Source organism: Galeopterus variegatus, unplaced genomic scaffold (assembly GCF_000696425.1).
Source record: "Galeopterus variegatus unplaced genomic scaffold, G_variegatus-3.0.2 Scaffold9888, whole genome shotgun sequence".
In the NCBI taxonomy this organism is placed as follows: domain Eukaryota; kingdom Metazoa; phylum Chordata; class Mammalia; order Dermoptera; family Cynocephalidae; genus Galeopterus; species Galeopterus variegatus.
The window spans coordinates 1-18,348 of NW_007735999.1; the positions used below are offsets into that span (position 1 = coordinate 1).

The window sequence follows — 18,348 nt, forward strand, 5'->3', positions numbered from 1 at the left end:
AAATAGATTGGAAACATATAATCATGTAAGAGTCAATTATATTAAAATAAAATAGTATTTGAGTTAAATTATTGCTCAATTAGGAAGCATAATGAATATTCTCTGGTTACGGAGGCTGAGATTAGAAATGGTATAACATCAATATTTAGTTTATATAAAAATCCTAGGATTCAAATATATTATAATGAAGTTTATAATAATCACATAAGTAGTGTTCTTTTTTGCCACCATTTAGTTCCGTATGATGAAGACTGGAAAAGATGTGGTTGAATTAGATCTTCACTAATAAATTTTGTGTCTCATATGCTGACGTGTTCCTCTTGGCTTTAATGCTGCTAAGCTGTTTTTTCTATGAAGTATTCATTAGTTAGGGAGTGCTTATGGAATTGTTACTATTACAAGGGAGAGAAGAGAAACTAAAGCTCCAGTTTTAAATGACCACAACAAAAAAGGATATAAAATACTAGTATAATAAAACCTTTAAATAGTACTAAACAGCACAATTTAAATACCAGTTATACGCTGTCATTAGTTTTCCTCTTAAAAAGATCAGTTCCCGGGCTTTTAGATGTGTTTTCTTTGTTAAAATAAGAAGCATCCTTCTCAGGGTCACACACTCAGTCCATCTCCACACCATTTGGTAACAACATTATCAAATATTCAGGTGCTCTCATTAGGTCACTCCCTGGCCAGTGGGAGGTCTCTGAAAACTGCCATCAGCATGTTGGGTAGCAGGAGGCCACTGGGTCCTGGGACTCAGCTACAGCAAGACTTCTTGGGCCACCTCCTTGATGACGGATGCGGCTTTCTCCAGTTCTTCTTCTGTTTGTTCCACTGTGACCACAACCCTAATGCTGAGAAATCATAAAGGACACAAAAGATTACAAAGTGAGAGTCCACACCAAGTGTCAGTCATCTATAACCAGAAAGCCAGACCCAGTGCTGCCTGTTTGTAAAAGCAAAGCTCTCTTGGAACTCGGCCCACACATTAGTTTCTCTGCATGTGACAGGGACGCTGTGGCCTGCAAGCCTAACACATTCCCTACTGGCCGCTGCCAGCTGTCTGCTGCCGGCCTGGACCACTCGTGTGTGTCCAGTTAGGGTGGCCAGGCTGTGGAGGTCTGATGATGGGGCTGGGAAGCGGTTCCCTTTCAACAACTTACTGCTTCGAGCAGTACCAGGCACAAAGCAGGAATTCAACATTTCTCAAATCAGTGAATGCCTGGTTGTTCATATTTATAATTCAATAGGGCAATGTGGAAGGTCTGTAATACTTTGAGGCAAGGCAGAAATGTTCAAGTTTCCAGGAAACTGAAGAAACACCATCTTGACAATACAATGCTACCTCTGTGCCTTTCATCTCCTTTGCAAGCCCCTGCTTCATCCACTGGACACACGTTTACTGAGCCGCAGTGTGCTGGGCATGGAGGGCTGAGGCTACAAACAAGCACGTCCAGTCCTCTCAGTCACAAGCAAGCACAGGACCCACATGTGCGTGGGTGCACTGGAAAATGAGGGCGCAGGGTCTCTAAGATGCTGCCGAGCTGCTGCCAGAGTGAGCTTCCAAAACCCCAGGCTGGTGCCCTGTGTCTGCAGAGCACTCAGACTCCTCGGTGTGCTCTCCAGTGACCTCCCTGACTTGCACCTGACCTTCTCCAGGACCCCTCTCTCTGGTCTGAGCTGCTGCCAGAGTGAGCTTCCAAAACCCCAGGCTGGTGCCCTGTGTCTGCAGAGCACTCAGACTCCTCGATGTGCTCTCCAGTGACCTCCCTGACTTGCACCTGACCTTCTCCAGGACCCCTCTCTCTGGTCCCTCTGAGGCTTATGCTCTGAGCTCCCAGATGTACCCAGAGGTCTCCAAGCCACTGGAAATCCTGAGCACAGCTCACATCACCTCGCTGCTGGAAGTCCACAATGCCCCCCACTGTTTGGCAAACACACTCATTTCTCCAGGCTCAGCTTAGGTTCACCTGATTTCGGAAGCCCGGCCAACACTGACCATGCCACCATGGTTAGGGTGACCACCTCCTTTGACTAGTTTGTAAGTGCTCTGATGACAGAAGCTAGTGTCCTTTGGTACCTTCTGTGTGTGCTGCTGATGCTTCAGGTTTGCCACGCCCCTGCTTTGTTTTCCCTGAGGTGCTTCATGAGTGTTTGCCGAATGAACTGTCACATGTGCCCTGGCCAGGCAGAGGTGGCACGACCACAACCCAGATGACTATCCCTTCTCTGCAGGACTGTCCTCCTCCTGGCAGAAGCTGCAGGTGCAGAACCTGCCACCTTCGGGCTATGACAGATGTTAGCTGATCAGAACTTGAGCTCGCCCCAGTTCATTCTTGGGGTCCCAGCCATTTCTTTGAGTTAACTGGGAGGGTACACAGTGGGTCCCGGGGGGCTTTTCAGTTAAAATTTGAAAACATCTATTTTAAGGATAAAAAACAGGTGATGTACTACATTTTATGACAGACATTCCTCTTTTCCTGTTAGTCTTTCAAAATTTTTCAAAACATAATATATTTTATAGAGTTTAAAGGAGGAAAACAAAGTCAGATCATCGTTCAATGTCAACCCACCTTGGAGGAGGGAGGCACTTCTCTTCTTCCTCCAGGTAGCGAGCCTGAGTTAATGCAATGCTCCTGTCCATGCACTGTATGAAGGGAAAGGAACACATTTCACCCCGGACTTCAGACACTGGAGCCATTAAAGCAGGAAGGCGTCCTGCAACCCCCCACAGCACTTTGCACTTATAACTGCTGAAGGACAAAACTGAGCCACCACAACACCTCGAGCAGCACTGTTCCACAGAACTCTCTGCAGCAACAGACATGCTCGTCCTACAGTGTCCACCACAGTCGCCATGAGCCCTATGTGACTATCAAGCACTTGGAGATGGGACTGGTACTGCTGAGAGGCTGAATTTCTAATTTTACTTAGTTTAAATTAATTAATTTTAAGTGTAAACAGCCATAGGCAGCTAGTGGTTGTCATTTTAGACAAAGCAGAATTAGAACACAGGGGATGTCTTTGAGCAAAACCCTGTAGGGCAATCAAGAGCTGAACTTAAGAACAGCAGCAGCAGGGCTGTGTCAGAGAAAAACCGCTACACTTTAAATATTAGCAATAACAGGCACCAAGGTGTCTGATGTTAACGAATTTTTTGCGCAGCTTTCCCATACGCTAACCACCTGTCAACATTTTTTTTTTTAAATTAAAACATTCTCTACTAAAATAAAAAAAAGCATAAAAACCAGAGCAAGATAATAGTCATGGGGATTTCTTTTCAGGGTGATAAAAATGTTCTGGAATTAGATAGTAATGGCTGCACAATACTGTGAAAATTTGAAAAACCACTGAACTGCATACTTCAAAGGGCGAACTTTATGGTATGTGAATTATATTTTTTAAAAAACCCAAATCAACAGAGCAAGGCGTAAAGGAAAGAACTACTATTCCAAATGCCCGGAGTAAAAGAATGACCCTGGAGGTGGGGTCATGCTGGCAGCTGCAAGGGAGACACGGAGAACAATCCCAGGCAGTCATCACAGCTCCTCGCCGGCTCCTTGGAAAAGTGAACTCCTCCTGAAAACATCTGGACTGGCTCTGTTTCTAGCCCTGGCTGGTTAAGAGACATCACAGACCAGTTTGGTTTGTAAAAACAGCATCCTGTCCAGCAACTCAACACGAAACTTGGCAAAACCTCTCAGTTCTATAAAGCTTAAACAAGTTACATTCTACAACTCTTCTCTCTCCTCAAATACTGAAAAGAAAAAGAGAGTGGGACAAAGGGTTTTGAAGACTTGTGCAAGGGAAGCTGTGATTATGCAAAGAACCTGTACGATCTTTCTTCCTTTTTCTTCCTCCACAGGAAAAGTTCTAGGTAGTACTTTGCTTCCAGTCCCAGAATGTTCTCCTGTCACTCACTCTCCAGATGATTTCCTGAAGAGACTGGGGCCCACAGACATGACTCTGGGATCTGTGGGCTGTCTGCAGCCTTCCAGCTCCTGTGTTTGTTATGTGGGTAATCTAGGTAAGTGCAGTATATTAATATTTTAATGTTAAGTCGTTTCATTCACATGCCCTCCTCTGTGTGTCTCTGGAACAAAGCAGTAGTGAAACTGTTGCTACTTAATGAAAAAAGAGCAGAGGAGGTTTAATGTAGAATTGCTACACTGCATCAAGAGAAGGCCAGTGTCCCATGACACGAAGTGTGCACAGACAATGGTCTGGAGGTGGTTCGAGGGCAGACCTGGGGAGAAGCAGCAGCCACCACGCACAGCCCAGCAATGGCCCAGGAGGCTGGCAGGGCAGCTCTGTGGCCAGGCCTCAGCCACACTGCCGAGGGCGGTTCCCCTGAAAAAAAGAAGCTCACCTGTCACACACAGGTAATGCAATGAATCTGAATTTTAATGGCTCATCCTTTCAGTATTCAATTTATAAATCTGTTTTAGTTTTACATTTGTATAAAAACTCTAACCACAAGAATGTTGTGCTTAGTTTTGTTGTTTGTACGTATTTAAGCAACACTGCAATAAAATACTGAGGCAATAAAGAGGGCAATGGGGTGTTCTTTCCCTCTGAGGAGGGTCTTCCTTCACACCTGCAGAGCTGTGCCTGAGGGACACCTGTGACACTTCCTCAGTCAGCAAGGCAAGTCGTCCGGCCTGATCATTCATAATCTGACACTTCTCCTCAGTTAGAAAGCTCAGGTTCTGGGTTTGTTTTTATTTCCGTTTTTTAATACAGCTGACCCCAGTAGGCCGCAAACTGTTTAAAGTTCTCCATGAATCTGTTATTCCAGGTTATGTGGTTCCAACACGGCAGGCTACGCAATGGCTGAGGCAAGTGCTGCAGCCAGGGGCTGCCTTCACTCGTGGGCCTGCATTCCCAACAGCCATGGGACCGAGGGTGCCCTCGGAGATGCTGTATGGACGGATGATGCCTGGCATGGTGCCCAGCCTGGAAAAGGCACACAACAGGCAGCAGCCATCATTGTTACGCCAAGACACCTGACGGCACTGACTCGGAACAGGTGCCTCTGGAGTGAAGCACAGGCAGGCGGAGGAAGCAGGGCAGAGCCCACCCTCACTCTCCAGTACAGCTGGCCTCAGTATCCGCAGAGGCCTGGCTCCAGGGCATCCTGTGGGCATCACTCTCCGCAGATGCTCAACTGCACTATATAAAACGGCACAGTACTCGCGTATAACCCTCGCACATTCTCCCTTACACTTGAAATCATCTCTAGGTTACCTGTAATACCTAATACAATATAAATGCTATGGAAAGAGTTGTTATACTGTATTGTTTTAAAATTTGTATTTTTTAAATTGTTCCATTGTTAATTCTTATTGTTTTATTTTTCAAATATTTTTGATACACAGTTGGTTGAATCCATGGATGTGGAACCTGCAGATAAGGAGGACTGAGCATATTAGAAAATAAATAAATAACAACAAAACAAGAATAAAAACAATACGAATAAAAAGCAGTACAGTATAACAACTATTTCCATAGCATTTATTGGGTGTTATAAGTAATCCAGAGATGATTTAAAGTATATGGGAGGATATGCACAGGCTAGATACAAATAGTACATTATTTTATATCAGATACTTGAGCATTGAGGATTTTGGTATCTGCAGGGGTCCTGGAACCAATGTCCCGCAATACTGAAGGACAGCTGTACATAGTAGGCGTATTTCAGGTTATAGTAATAGGCGGTGTCATCCCAAGGCATGCACATTTACAGTGGCACAGTCCTCTGGACACACTTTAAAAGGAACAGCAGCCCAGGGTAAAGTGAGGGGAGTACTCAGGAGAGGCAGCTCTCCTGAATAGAAAAGGGTAAATGTTTTCCCCAGTGATGGGTTTCTTAGTCAATAACTAAGCAATAATTAGTAATGAAATGACTTTCAAAAGATAAAGAAATTTAAATAAGTCTCCAAATTAGGCATGTTACTGAAGTGGTCTTCCTTCCTTCCTTTTTGATTACAAGAGTATTATGATTTCAGGACACTAGTTAATGGACCATTTCTGAGCTACATCGGGGGTTTCTACCCCAAGTCAGCCAGCTGTCCAGGAGTGTGTGCAGCTCCTACACACACTGCCTCCCCCACAAGTATGCACACAAAAGCCTGGCTCTGTAAATGGTGTGCAATGAGTCATCTGCAAGGCTAATTATTCCAAGTAGAAACCAAGTGTATTTAAATACCAAGTGGCATGAAACTCAACAATTTCAGTGGGAGGTGTAAACTGACCGAATGGGAGGGACTGCAGTTAGTCACCACGGACATTCCATGAGCTCAGCTGGGCAGAGCCAGACCCAAGGAAGGATCTGGAGCATTAGGACAATTCCACCTCGTGAGCGGGGTGACCAGCAATTTCCATTATACTTGATATATCTCATGGGGCAAAGAGCCCTTTCTTAAAAGTGACATAAAGAGCAGTGCTTGGGGTGAGGGCAGCAGGAGGTCTGGGGAGAGTCCCTTGAGTGGCTAGTAGCTAGACACTTACTTGGTTAACAATTTCTTGAAGTAGTTTAACATCTTTCTCTCGAGACCCAGTGCTGTCTTCCAGTTGTAGGTGAAATGCTGGAGAGAAGGACTCCCCCACCAGCTTCAATCCAGAAATGCTGAAGAAGAGAAACACATCCACAGATCCCCTCCAGGCTCAGAGATAACTCACGTGGTACTTGTCAAAGTCTACATTGTCAAGGGCCACTGAGAGCAATGGCAACCTATGACTGGATGGGAAGCATCCTGTGGCAGAATTCCTATTGCAGCGAAGAAAGATGAACTGCGTGCTCTGAGCAGTGCTTCTCCATCTAGGAACGTGCCCGCAATGCCCCTTCTGTGAGTGCGGGACAGGAGGAAGACTCCCTGCTCCTTGGAAGACATCACGGCCTCCAGTCTCATGGCTCCGGCACCCCCGAGGAGGTCTGTGTGGCCCCATCTCCCTGCTTTGCCCTGCCCAGCTCAGGCACCCCCTCGTCAAACGTCTTCTCATGGCCCCCGGCCGTGTCGTTTCCTCACCCCAGCTGCCCTCTCTCTCCTGTTCCTCCCTGTGTGTGTGCTGCGTCCCCGCTCATGCTGCCTCCAGCAGGGGCCTCCCTCATCACTCACTTTACAGAAGGGACCACTCCAGCATTTCCCACTGTTTATCCTGTTTGATTCCTTCACAAACTACTTACCATAATTTATACTGTTATGCTTCCTTGATTATTATCTAAACTTTTAGTTTGTATTTTGTCTCTCATAAATTATAAGGATAACTTTTCTTTTTTTTTTCCCTTTTTGTCTTTTTTAGTGACCGGTAACGGGATCGCAACACTCAGTGTCGCGCCTGCACCGCGACCGGCAACGGGATCGCAACCCTTGGTGTCGCGCCCACACCGCACTCAACCAGTGAGCAGACCGGTCTCTACATGGGATGCAAACCCTCGGCGGCGCTACCACCGCGCTCCCAAGCGCTGCACTCTTCCCTTTTTGTCTTTTTTAGTGACCGGTAACGGGATCGCAACACTCAGTGTCGCGCCTGCACCGCGACCGGCAACGGAATCGCAACCCTTGGTGTCGCGCCCACACCGCACTCAACCAGTGAGCAGACTGGTCTCTACATGGGATGCAAACCCTCGGCGGCGCTACCACCGCGCTCCCAAGCGCTGCACTCTACCGAGTGCGCCACCGGGCCAGCCCATAAGGATAACTTCTGACATTAAAAACATATTTTGAACACAAGCAATATGTTTGGTTTGAAAATTTTTCTTCTTTGCATGTTTAAAGTTTTACTTGGATTAAGGTTATTTTCTTCTTCCTTAGGATTAAAAACTCAGAAATCTGCAGTTTCTCAGGGAGGAAGATTCCTCTAGGTATGAAATCCTGTATTTTTAAATGATTACTACAGATGTCACGAGAACTCTATGCCATATTACTTAGTCAGGTTCACTTAAAGTCCATTTTACCCCACAATAAGAAAAATAGTTTGATTTTTGACCTAGCACACAAATGGTGATACACATTTATTTGAACTTGTGCTAAACATTTTAGATTGCTGTTTCACTTACCAAGATTTGTTTTTCCTTTGGAAAGAAAGGGCCATAAAAAGCATGAGACAGCACATTTGAATCCTCCCAGTATAGGAATCAACAAGCTTTTACAGAATGATTTCTATGTACTATGAAGCATCTAAGGTATCAGAAGCTAATCTGATCTGGCTTTCAAACCACACTTGAACATCAGTAATTTGTGTGTCCTTTCTTTAAATGTAATATATCATGCTAGGATCTCTCCATAAAGCAGGTGGAAGGTCTGAATCACGGAATCTTAAAATTTAAGGCATCTGGAATGTGTGGGAATCTTCTAGATTAGTTCTTTTACTAATGTAGAAACTAAGTGGTATGCTTTCAAAACCCATTTCCTATGTGATTCTGAATGCGTTAAACTCATACAAGAAGTATTTTTTTAGGGTATGTACTCTATGGGGAGAACTTAAAAATTTGCTTTTCAAATAACATTTCATGTGATTTTCCTCAATATATACAAGGTATCTGAAGCCCAAAACTAGCTTGTGCTTTGATCAAATGAGCTCATCTCACATGTTGGGTAGGGTGGGCTGGTGGGAAGAAGAAACAAAATGCCCTACCTCTGGCTGCCCAGATGCTGAAAGTCAGAAGAGTTTAACTAATACCAAATGGACAAAGAACTATATGTTGCTCAAGTTAGAAACTCAGAAATTGTGTTTCAGAGCCTATTATATACTCTTTAAAGAAAAACTCTGGCAAACATATTTTATCCAGTGGGTAAATACCAATCACTGAGCTAAGTCCCAGGGACAGAGGAATTAGCAAGGGAGCCACTGTCTCCACTACATGCTCATAGTCTAGGGACAGAGCCAGACACCAGTGTCTGTATTATTGCCACTGTTCAAAACAGTATTAGAGATCCAGACCAATGCAATAAAAGAAGAAAAAGAAGTAAAATATATAAGAATTGGGAAAGACTAAATAGAAAACCATTATTGCATATAACAGGACTTCTGTACACATCATCATAATAGAATGAAACTACTGGAATTAATAAGAGCTTAGAAACTCTGCTAGATATAAAATCAGTTTAGGGAAAACAATAATATTCTTATAAATCAGCAATAATCAAGTAGAGGATATAAGAGAAAAGACAACCCTATTCATAATAGCAACAAAATCTATAGGACATCTGAAAATTCCCTTTAAAGGGTCCTATAAAGGTACAAGAACTTTATGGAGAAGAAGTTTAAATTTCATTAAAGGACATAAAGGAAGATTCAAATAAATAGATAATGTTCGTGGATGACAACTCCCTCCACATTAATCAGAAAATTAATGCAATTCCAATTAAAATTCTAGAAATAATTTTGAAGGAACCTGTATTCCAAAACTTATATTTAGTGATAAAAACAGAATTTGAGGGGGCCGGCCCGGTGGCGCACTGCTACAGTGCGCCACTTGGGAGCGTGGCGGCACTCCCGCTGAGGGTTCGGATCCCACATACAGACCGGTTCCCACTCACTGGCTGAGCGAGGTGCGAGCGCAGTACCGAGGGTTGCGATCCGTTGCTGGACATGAAAAAAAAAAGACAAAAAGGAAAAAAAAAAAAAACAGAATTTGAGGATTGAGCAAATAAACCAATGAAATGGAAGGGAGAGTTTAGAAACAGATCCAGGTATAGATGGGAAGCTGGTACATGACAGAGACACCATCTAGCAGAAAGGATGTGGAGTTTGGATGTCACTCATAAACTGACCTTGTTAATCTTAAAACAAACAGAGACACTCTTCTCTTGACCCCATTTCTAACTCCAGCCACCATGCTGTTTCTTGGTTTCTCTTTATAGCAAAACTCTTCAAAACAGTCCTCTAAGCTGTATCTAATTCCCCTCTTCCTGGTTTCTCTCAAACCCACTTCAGTCAGGTATTTTGCTTCTACCACTCCCCTGAAACTGCTCAAGTCACAATAATTTCTACATTACAAAATCTGAGGATTGAAGCTCAGTTATTTTGTCTGGCCTCATGGTGGTAGCACACCACATGCTAATAAGCACTTCTTTCACGGCTTCCAGGACCCCAGACTCTTCTGGTTTGCCTCTTCCTGACTGGCCACTCTTTTTTGGTCTCCTTGGCTGATTCCTGACCTCTTCATAATATGCTAATAACCCCCCAATTTTCTCTAGCTCTGTACTTTCTCTCAAACTTCAAACTTGTACGTCCAACTGCTGTTCTCCACTCGGTGTTTGATGGACATTTCAAGCTCAACATATCCAGCACTGAGCTTCCCCAACAAGTTTCTTTCACAGTTCTGCCTGTCTCACTCACCAGCAATTCAATCTAGCTGCTCACACCAAAAACCCTACGATCAAACGGAGTCTTCTCTTTCTCACTCACCCTGCATACGAACTTCTAGCAAGTCCAGATGGATTTTCCTTCAAAATTATCTGGAATCCAAACATTTCTTGCTGCTACTACGAAGGTCACAGTCATCACCAACTGGTTTCCTTGCTTCTCTTCTTATCATCACACATTTTTTTGTACTTTGCAGAAGTAATTTTGCTAAGACATAACTTCAGCCATGCCATGTCACTCTTCTGCTCAAAACCATGCCATGGCGTCCTACCTGAGTCAAGGTTCTTGTCATGGCCTACAAGGCCCTGTGAGGTCTGGCCCATCACCTGGCCCTCATCTGCTAGGTTCCCCCGCTTCTCCTCTCTCGTCACACCAGCCTTGCTGTTTCATCTGTTGTTCCCTCTAACCATCTAGATATCTGCATGATTTGTTCCCAAACCTCTTTTAGTGAGTGTTCAATATGAAGTGCTTATGGAATCCTCTAAGTGTGGGCACCAAACAGGCAACTAGATGTGAGACCAGAGGCCCTAAAGAGTGGTATAGAGTGGAGATACACATTTGTCAGTTGTCCACAAAGAGGTGTCATGAAACGATTTGAAACTTTGGGTGTGGAAGAGGCAATTTTTCAAGGTAATGAGAAGAGGGCCAAGGACTAAGCCCTGAAGGGTGGGGTATTGAAAGAAAGCCTTTAAAGGAGACCAAAATGAAGCAATAAAGAGGGCCAAGAACTAAGCCCTGAAGGGTGGGGTATTGAAAGAAAGCCTTTAAAGGAGACCAAAATGAAGCAATTCAAAGACAAAGAAGGAAAACCAGAAGTGCGGTGTAGCAGAATTCAGAGGAGGAAAGAGTGGTCACCTGTGCTAAAAGCTACTGACACATAAACAAGATGAGCTCTGCAGATGGTCCACTGGATTTAGCACAAGGTAGTCACTGGGGACCTCCACAGGTACAGTGGGTAAGTCGCAAGAGTAGAAGCCAGGTCTCAGTAGTGTCTAGGTAAGTGAGAGATGAGGATGTGGAGAAAGCATAAACAAATCTTGAGAAGATTAGCTACAAAGAGAAGCAAAGAAATGGGGTAGTTGGTGGAGGGGAATGTGGAGTCATGAGCAAGAAAAATTTAATGACAAGAAAGGGTAACGTGAACTTGAATGCTAATGAAATGACTCAGGAAAGTGGACAGACTGAAGACAAAGCAAAGGGGACAACCAAAGGTTCTTGGTCCTTAAGAAAAAAGGGCCTATGATGGCTGAAAGAACACTTCTCTGGCTACAACAGGAGAGAATACGGGTTAAGATACCCATAGATGCATAGATTTGTTGGGAAAAACGAGGGAGTTCCCAAGTGACAGCATGAGGCAAGGCTGTTAGCTGAAAGTGGCTGGGGTGAAGACAGAGGGTTAAGGATTTCAGAAAGAAGAAAAGGTGTGACAGAGCTGGGGAAGGTGGAGGATGGAACTTAGAAAAGAACGTGTTACCACCACCAGACGGAGTAAAGGGCATCTGAAATTGTTGTTGATGAATTCACAGTGCCTCCAAAGTGCTCAGCTGTGTTGGTATATTAATATTTCACAAAGCAATGTTACTGATACCAATACAAATATATCTAACATAAACTATGCAAGAACTTCTGTTGTTATCATACAGACACACCCAGGACTTTAACTGCCTCTGCCTCTACTTTACCTGGAACAGCTGTGATCTACTCATTTCTCAATTGTTCTTTTCTTTCAGTAAAGTCTCTAGTTTCCATATGTGGCAACAAAGCTAGAGCTTTCACAACTGAGAGGGCAAGTTTCACCTTAGGAAAGGCAAAGAGAAGCACCTTGGGGAATCAATGTGAGCTCACTTTCTATAATACCAGAAATCTGCCTGAAAATGTTACCACCTCAGTTTTTTTACTCAATTCTAGAGGAATCTTAAAGAACTACTCTTGTCTAGTTTCTTAAAAAAAAAAAAAACCAAACACAAAAGATTCATTTCAATTTTACTTCTTTTTTTTTCTTGTCTTAAAACTTAGTAACTTACTAAAAAGTAACATGGATAGTATGAACCCACTGTCATCTAACTACAAAACACATAATCATATCCTCTTATCTGTGCAGATGTGGAGAGATGCTCCAATGTTTACCCTCGTTATTTCTAGTAGTACGATGTTGGGTTGTTATTTTTATCTTTGTACCCTCTGCACTGCTATAATATTTTATTAATAAGTTTCTTTCATTTTTAGAAAGACAAAGTCATGATTCTTTAAAACAATGACAAAACGGATGCTCTGGTTTTATACAAATAAATCAGTGTGAGTAAACTAAGTTTTTGGTTTCTTGGTTTCAGTTCATTCAAACTGACCCAATCCTATCAAATTCAAGGCTTTTCATTAGCTGTTTAAGTGTGGTGCAGATAAACTTTATCTTGGTTGAAAATCTATGAAACTTACCCTTGTAAAGCTTTGTGAATCCGTTTGCACTTTTCCTTCAACACTGCAAAAATACCTGCATGAAAAAAATACATTTGCTAGTGTATTTGGAACATCTGATAATACTAACCTAAAAAATATTTTTAACGGCCCAGTTCAAGGTCATCCTTTTAAAATGCTGCCACTCCTTCTACATGCTAACAGGGCGCCAGTCGCTGACATGCCTCTGAAGGCCCAAGCTTTATCTTCGGAGGCTCCTTCTCAACTTGCTACCCTACTTTCAGCAGAATCTGGGATGGTGCTTTCCAAGTAAAACAATGGCTCTTGTTCTTATTAAGATTCTACAGATAAAGTGGCTAAGAATAAAAGGGTACATACTTATTACTTATTTCTTGATCCTAAACAGTTTGGTAAAAAATCAATTGTAGTAAAGTAATTTTTAGTTTTCTTGACATTTTCCTTTTAATCAAAGAAAATTCAGAAACTAAAGTCTCTGATCAGGAGGTGGAAGTGCCAGGCCATCTGACAAGCCAGCGCATGATTGTACACACAGACACACTCATTTTCTGATTCTCTGAATTAATATCAACATTGAAAATTCAGAAATACCAGGTAAGGCCTGCTTCTCCATATCCGTTTTAAGCTTTGCTATGGTGGCTCTATCACAGCCAAAGGCCACATTTTAAATTCTTAGTTGACTTTCTGTTTTGCCCAGTAAGCACCAATGGATAATTCAAAGGCTGTAAATATAGTTACAAAATTACATAGATCAACAAGCAGTACGCTTCATCTAACTTCTCAAAAAACTATAAAGCAAACAACAACTGGCTTATTTATGATAATTCAAAGGCTGTAAATATAGTTACAAAATTACATAGATCAAAAAGCAGTACGCTTCATCTAACTTCTCAAAAAACTATAAAGCAAACAACAACTGGCTTATTTACACAATGGAATCATTTAGGTTCAGAACTGACTGAGGGCCCCTCCTCCCAGCATCTTAGCCCACTGAAGGAGGTAAGCACACTTGGGCTCCAGCTCAGGAGAGAAGCTCTAACCTGGTCCCCGAGGCAGGGACAGCTCTTCACTGCATTCTTCCTATAAATGCCAGGCAATGTCATTCAAAGCTAGAGTTTTGTCTGGTAAATAATTTCCTCTAGCTAATTCCTCCAAAAGGCAAACTAATAACATGGTTAACATAACCCGAGATCTCTCTGATTTCCTGGGTTTAAAACATACCTGGATTCTCTTCCATGATGTTGAGGGCCTCAATGGCAGCAGCAGCTAACAGGGGAGGTAATGAAGCTGAAAAGCAGTATCCCTGGCCGGAGAGTCGCTGAGAAGAAACGAACATGTTAAAAACATACACATTCTGTCTTTTTTAGGTAAACATTTGAAAGGCACCGATTCTCTACACCACCTGCTGAACAGCGTGCACACGTGGTGAGGGGGTAAGATCCAGCAGTAATAAATGTTATACACGCGACAAAAACATGATTTTTTATTAACAGGGAGATAATGTCTACATATAAACTTTTTGAAAGAGTCTTTAAAAATTGACTTTTAAATAAAATTTGTGATAAACTAAGTTCAAGTAAAATTTTGTATTTTGAAGTTATATTTTGAGGTGACCAACAGAGCCATCAGTTTCAGTTTTTGCTTTTGTTTTAAAAAGAACCCACCTGATGGTCAATTACAAAAGACCTGCCACAGCAGAAACCTCCAACAGAAGCAAGTGAATTCTCCATGTTGGCACTGATAAGATCGATATCATCAATCTGCCGGAGAAGCGTGAGAGGACAATAGTTATTCCTCAGCTTAAAGAAAAAAAAAGGCCAACGTCAAGTCTAGAGACAAAATTTCAGCTTTAATCATGCCTGCTAACATCTGGACTCAAACAAACCTCCACGAAAACAAACGACGAACCATATAAAGTCATTTGCTGAACGGGCTGTGGTTTCCTGGCCCATCGTTTTATACTTTTTTGCCACGTCATCATGCATTGACACTTTACTCACAGTGGAAGAGATACATAAATTTTAAAGGACATGAAATACAAAGTTGTCTGATATTAAAAACAAACAGAGGTACAAAAAAGGATTATTTCCTTACCAAAACAGTGGTCTAGCTGGCCTTGCTCATAGAAGGTACTTGAGATAAATAAAATAAATCTATCAAAGTTTTGAGCACTCTATTCCTATTTGCCTTTCATCATTCCAGAAATAAAATCAATTTATCCAAACATCATGGCAATGGAATCTATGACCAGACTGGGCCACATGGCCAGGGGGTGGATGGAGCTGATGTGCGTGGGCTTCTCTCCAGCCCCTCAGCACCTCTCCCTTTGGTCCTCATCTGCTGCTCTGGCCCCCCGCATCTGGTTCCATTCTGGGCACACAGTAGGCATTCAATAATTACTTACTGATGGCCATGACAATGGCTCCTCAGATTACATCTGATGTTTTCTAAGTGTTCCACAGATCTAACAGGGAAGCCTCTGCACTCTTGCTTTTTTTCAAAAAAATTTAACCTTTTATATGAAAAATTTCAAGGATCCCCCTCACCTAGATTCAGTCATTATCAGCTCAAGGCCAACCCGGTTTCATCCACAACCCCTACTGCCCTCATCACTTCTTTACAGCAAACCCTAGACTTCGCAGGGGTTCATCTACAGATATCTCAGTGTGTATTTCTAAAAGACATAGACTCTTTCAAAAACATAATCATAAAACTATTATAACACTTGAATAATTAACAACTTTTTAATATCATCCAACATTCAGTGTGCAAATATCTCTGATTCCCTTACAAAGTTGCTCCCTCCCCCCCAACAACGTTTGTTTGAATCAGGATCCAAATGAATCCATACATTCTGCACTCTTACTCTTCGGTTCTCGTGAATATTATCTCACTGACAATTGCGAAAAGCATTTAGAAAACCAGAAAGTGAAGTTAGTGTTTTTTCCTTTTCAACATTTTCATGCCTTGAAAATGGCCCTAGTGTACTGCTAGATGTGCTTGAAGTACGTTTCCATTTATCTTAAGTTCCTCAGTACATTTAATTGCCGAATGCCAGTCTGTCCGGGAAGAGTGTGCTTCCTTCCAACATCATATGATATTCACTATGCTCTGAAGTTTTTCTCCAGGACTGTATGGGCAGTGGGACACAGATAATCTAAGGTGATTTATTTTACAGTTCACTTTTGTAACACAGGTGGCAAAGCTTTTATGCATATAACCTGTAACTGGAGAAAAATCTTCCTGTAACTCTACCCATGGTGGTCAGTAAAGGCAGGTGCTAAAGACTGGCTGACTTCACTCTGCCCAGAGGCTCCAGAAGCCCAGCTCACCAAGCACTGTAGGCGGTCTGGGTCCACTTCCCTTCAGCAAAAGGACACATGACAAACTCACTCCAACTGTTTGGGACCTTGAAGGGCTTTGCTGAATCCTTGCCAGTGGTATTCTGACGCTATATATATTTTAAAACCAAGGTATAACTGTACCTACCACCCACAAACCCACAAATTACATGGAACACACAATTTTAAATATTAGAAAGACCATCCTTTCACTGCCATCATAAATACTTTTTAAAGGACTACTTAGGGAATTCTTAAAGATTTTAAGAAATAAATGGAAGCAAAATTTAAATTTTTGTAGAGACACTAAAAGCCAACATCAAATGCTACCATGTAAATAGAACACAAATTCCACAAGTAGCCACTTTGAGTTTACAGGTTCAGAGGGAAGATGGGGCCCTGGTCTGGCTGACCAGGTTCACCCTGGACTCAGTGAGGTGACAGACATCAAAGTTTCATGACCCCCCAAATGATGAGGAGCATTGTCTTGAGCCTACGCAGATCTGTCTAGCAGAATGGAGCTACATGTTTCCTTGGTGAGGGGAAATGTTCCCAGAAAGGAGAACTTACGCTGATTCCGTAGTGCTCAGTGACTCCTCGGCCATGATCCCCTAGGACTCCAAACGAAAGGCTTTCCTCCAGAAAGATTCTTGCTTTGTACTTGTATTTTAACTTAACCTAAGTGTTATATAAAACAAAACTTTAAAATACCGATGATTAGCAGCATATAGAACATATTGCAAAGAAAAATATTAAACTTAAAATAAAAAAAGTGTGTAATGTAGTGAACTTCAATATTCACAGATTCTGTGTTTGCGAATTCACCTACTTGTTACAATTTATTTGTAAGCCCAAAGTCAATCCTCGGGGTACTCCTTCATTCATTTGCAGACATGTGCATGTGTAAAGTGAAGAGGAATTTGAGTTACTGGACATGCACATTTCCAGCGGAGGTTCAACTGTTTCAGCCCTGATACTGTAAACAGGGTCCTTTTCATGGCCTATTTATTGCCATATTTGTTGCATTTTTGGTTGGTTCAATGGTAATGAATCAACAATAGATAGGAAGTAGTGTCTTTAAATAGAAAAACACATAAAATAACTTATGTATTGATCGGCTTACAAAATGTTGTGACCAGAAGCTGGCAGAAATCTAACCCTATATTTGCCTTAGAAGCAGTAGCTCAGTAATCTCTATTTCTGTGTTTGTGGCAACTTCATAGAACGTAAGTACTGTGAATAACGAGAACGGACTGTGCTTTAGATGCTCTAAAATGATTCAGTTCAACTCAATAATAGAGACAGCATGATACCCATTTTTTAAAAAAGGAAATGTTAAAATATTTATGGCTATAGACATGTAATCTACCTGCTAAACAGTAGTCTGATTAAACATTAAAAAGTCCTGGGAAAGGTAGGTCTTCTTCCCTCAGTGGATCTGTTTTAATTTGGATTAACAATATTTTTTAAATGCAGAAAAAGTTTTTGTTATTATTATTAAGTCTATTTACCTTTGTTTTCAGGCTTGTAAGAACGTCCTTTCTCATCAAGAGTCTAGGTGCATATTTATCTATATGCTCTAATTATGTCATTTAAAACAAAAACAAAACACAATCTGACAGCCAATTAGGAAGTTGATACATGTAAGCTTGTGTATAGGTATTTTTTTTCCTAACGTATAATTGATTTAACCATATATTATTTTTACATAATAAGTTTCATAACTAAATTAAAATACAGCAGTCACCAACCACTACATTTTTACATACATAACATGAGAAGCTGTTGGGTTCGCAATCTTCCTCTTACTCATGTTATCTTTTCTGGGTGCCAGAATCACATCTTCAATTATTGAAGGTTTAATTACAAAGACCTTTGTCTACTGAAACTATAGAAATAATGCACAGAATGTGTAAGATAGTTTGATATCCCACATTACAAGTCTCTGATAATTTACATTTTAATCAGCAACATTTTACTGGCTAATCAAGAATCACTGATTCTTGCTAATCAATGTCAAATGAGGGGGGAGAGGTCCCACTGGGCTTTTGGCTGGATTTTCATTAACAATGAAAAAACTAATCTAGGAAGAATGACATCTTTTCAACATTGACTCTTTTCCATCCCTTGATATGAATATTATCAAGTTTCTAAAACTCATGTTTTAGAAAATGTAACAGTACTGACAGACAGACAAATAGTGAAA

General features: G+C 41.8%; 1 protein-coding gene across 1 annotated transcript in view; it reads right to left on the reverse strand.

Annotated features, from left to right (window-relative positions):
• Positions 1 to 670: 670 nt before the first annotated feature.
• The window catches only part of SPTLC1 (serine palmitoyltransferase, long chain base subunit 1), a gene marked incomplete at its 5' end in the record, with an annotated part of 66,881 nt that continues 49,203 nt past the window's right edge, over positions 671 to 18,348 (reverse strand). The window contains 7 exons of the mRNA XM_008593944.1: positions 671 to 854; positions 2,574 to 2,647; positions 6,511 to 6,628; positions 12,805 to 12,859; positions 14,023 to 14,119; positions 14,466 to 14,561; positions 16,713 to 16,820. Coding sequence (XP_008592166.1) covers positions 761 to 854; positions 2,574 to 2,647; positions 6,511 to 6,628; positions 12,805 to 12,859; positions 14,023 to 14,119; positions 14,466 to 14,561; positions 16,713 to 16,820 — 642 coding nt within the window. The remainder of the gene's footprint in view (positions 855 to 2,573; positions 2,648 to 6,510; positions 6,629 to 12,804; positions 12,860 to 14,022; positions 14,120 to 14,465; positions 14,562 to 16,712; positions 16,821 to 18,348) is intronic.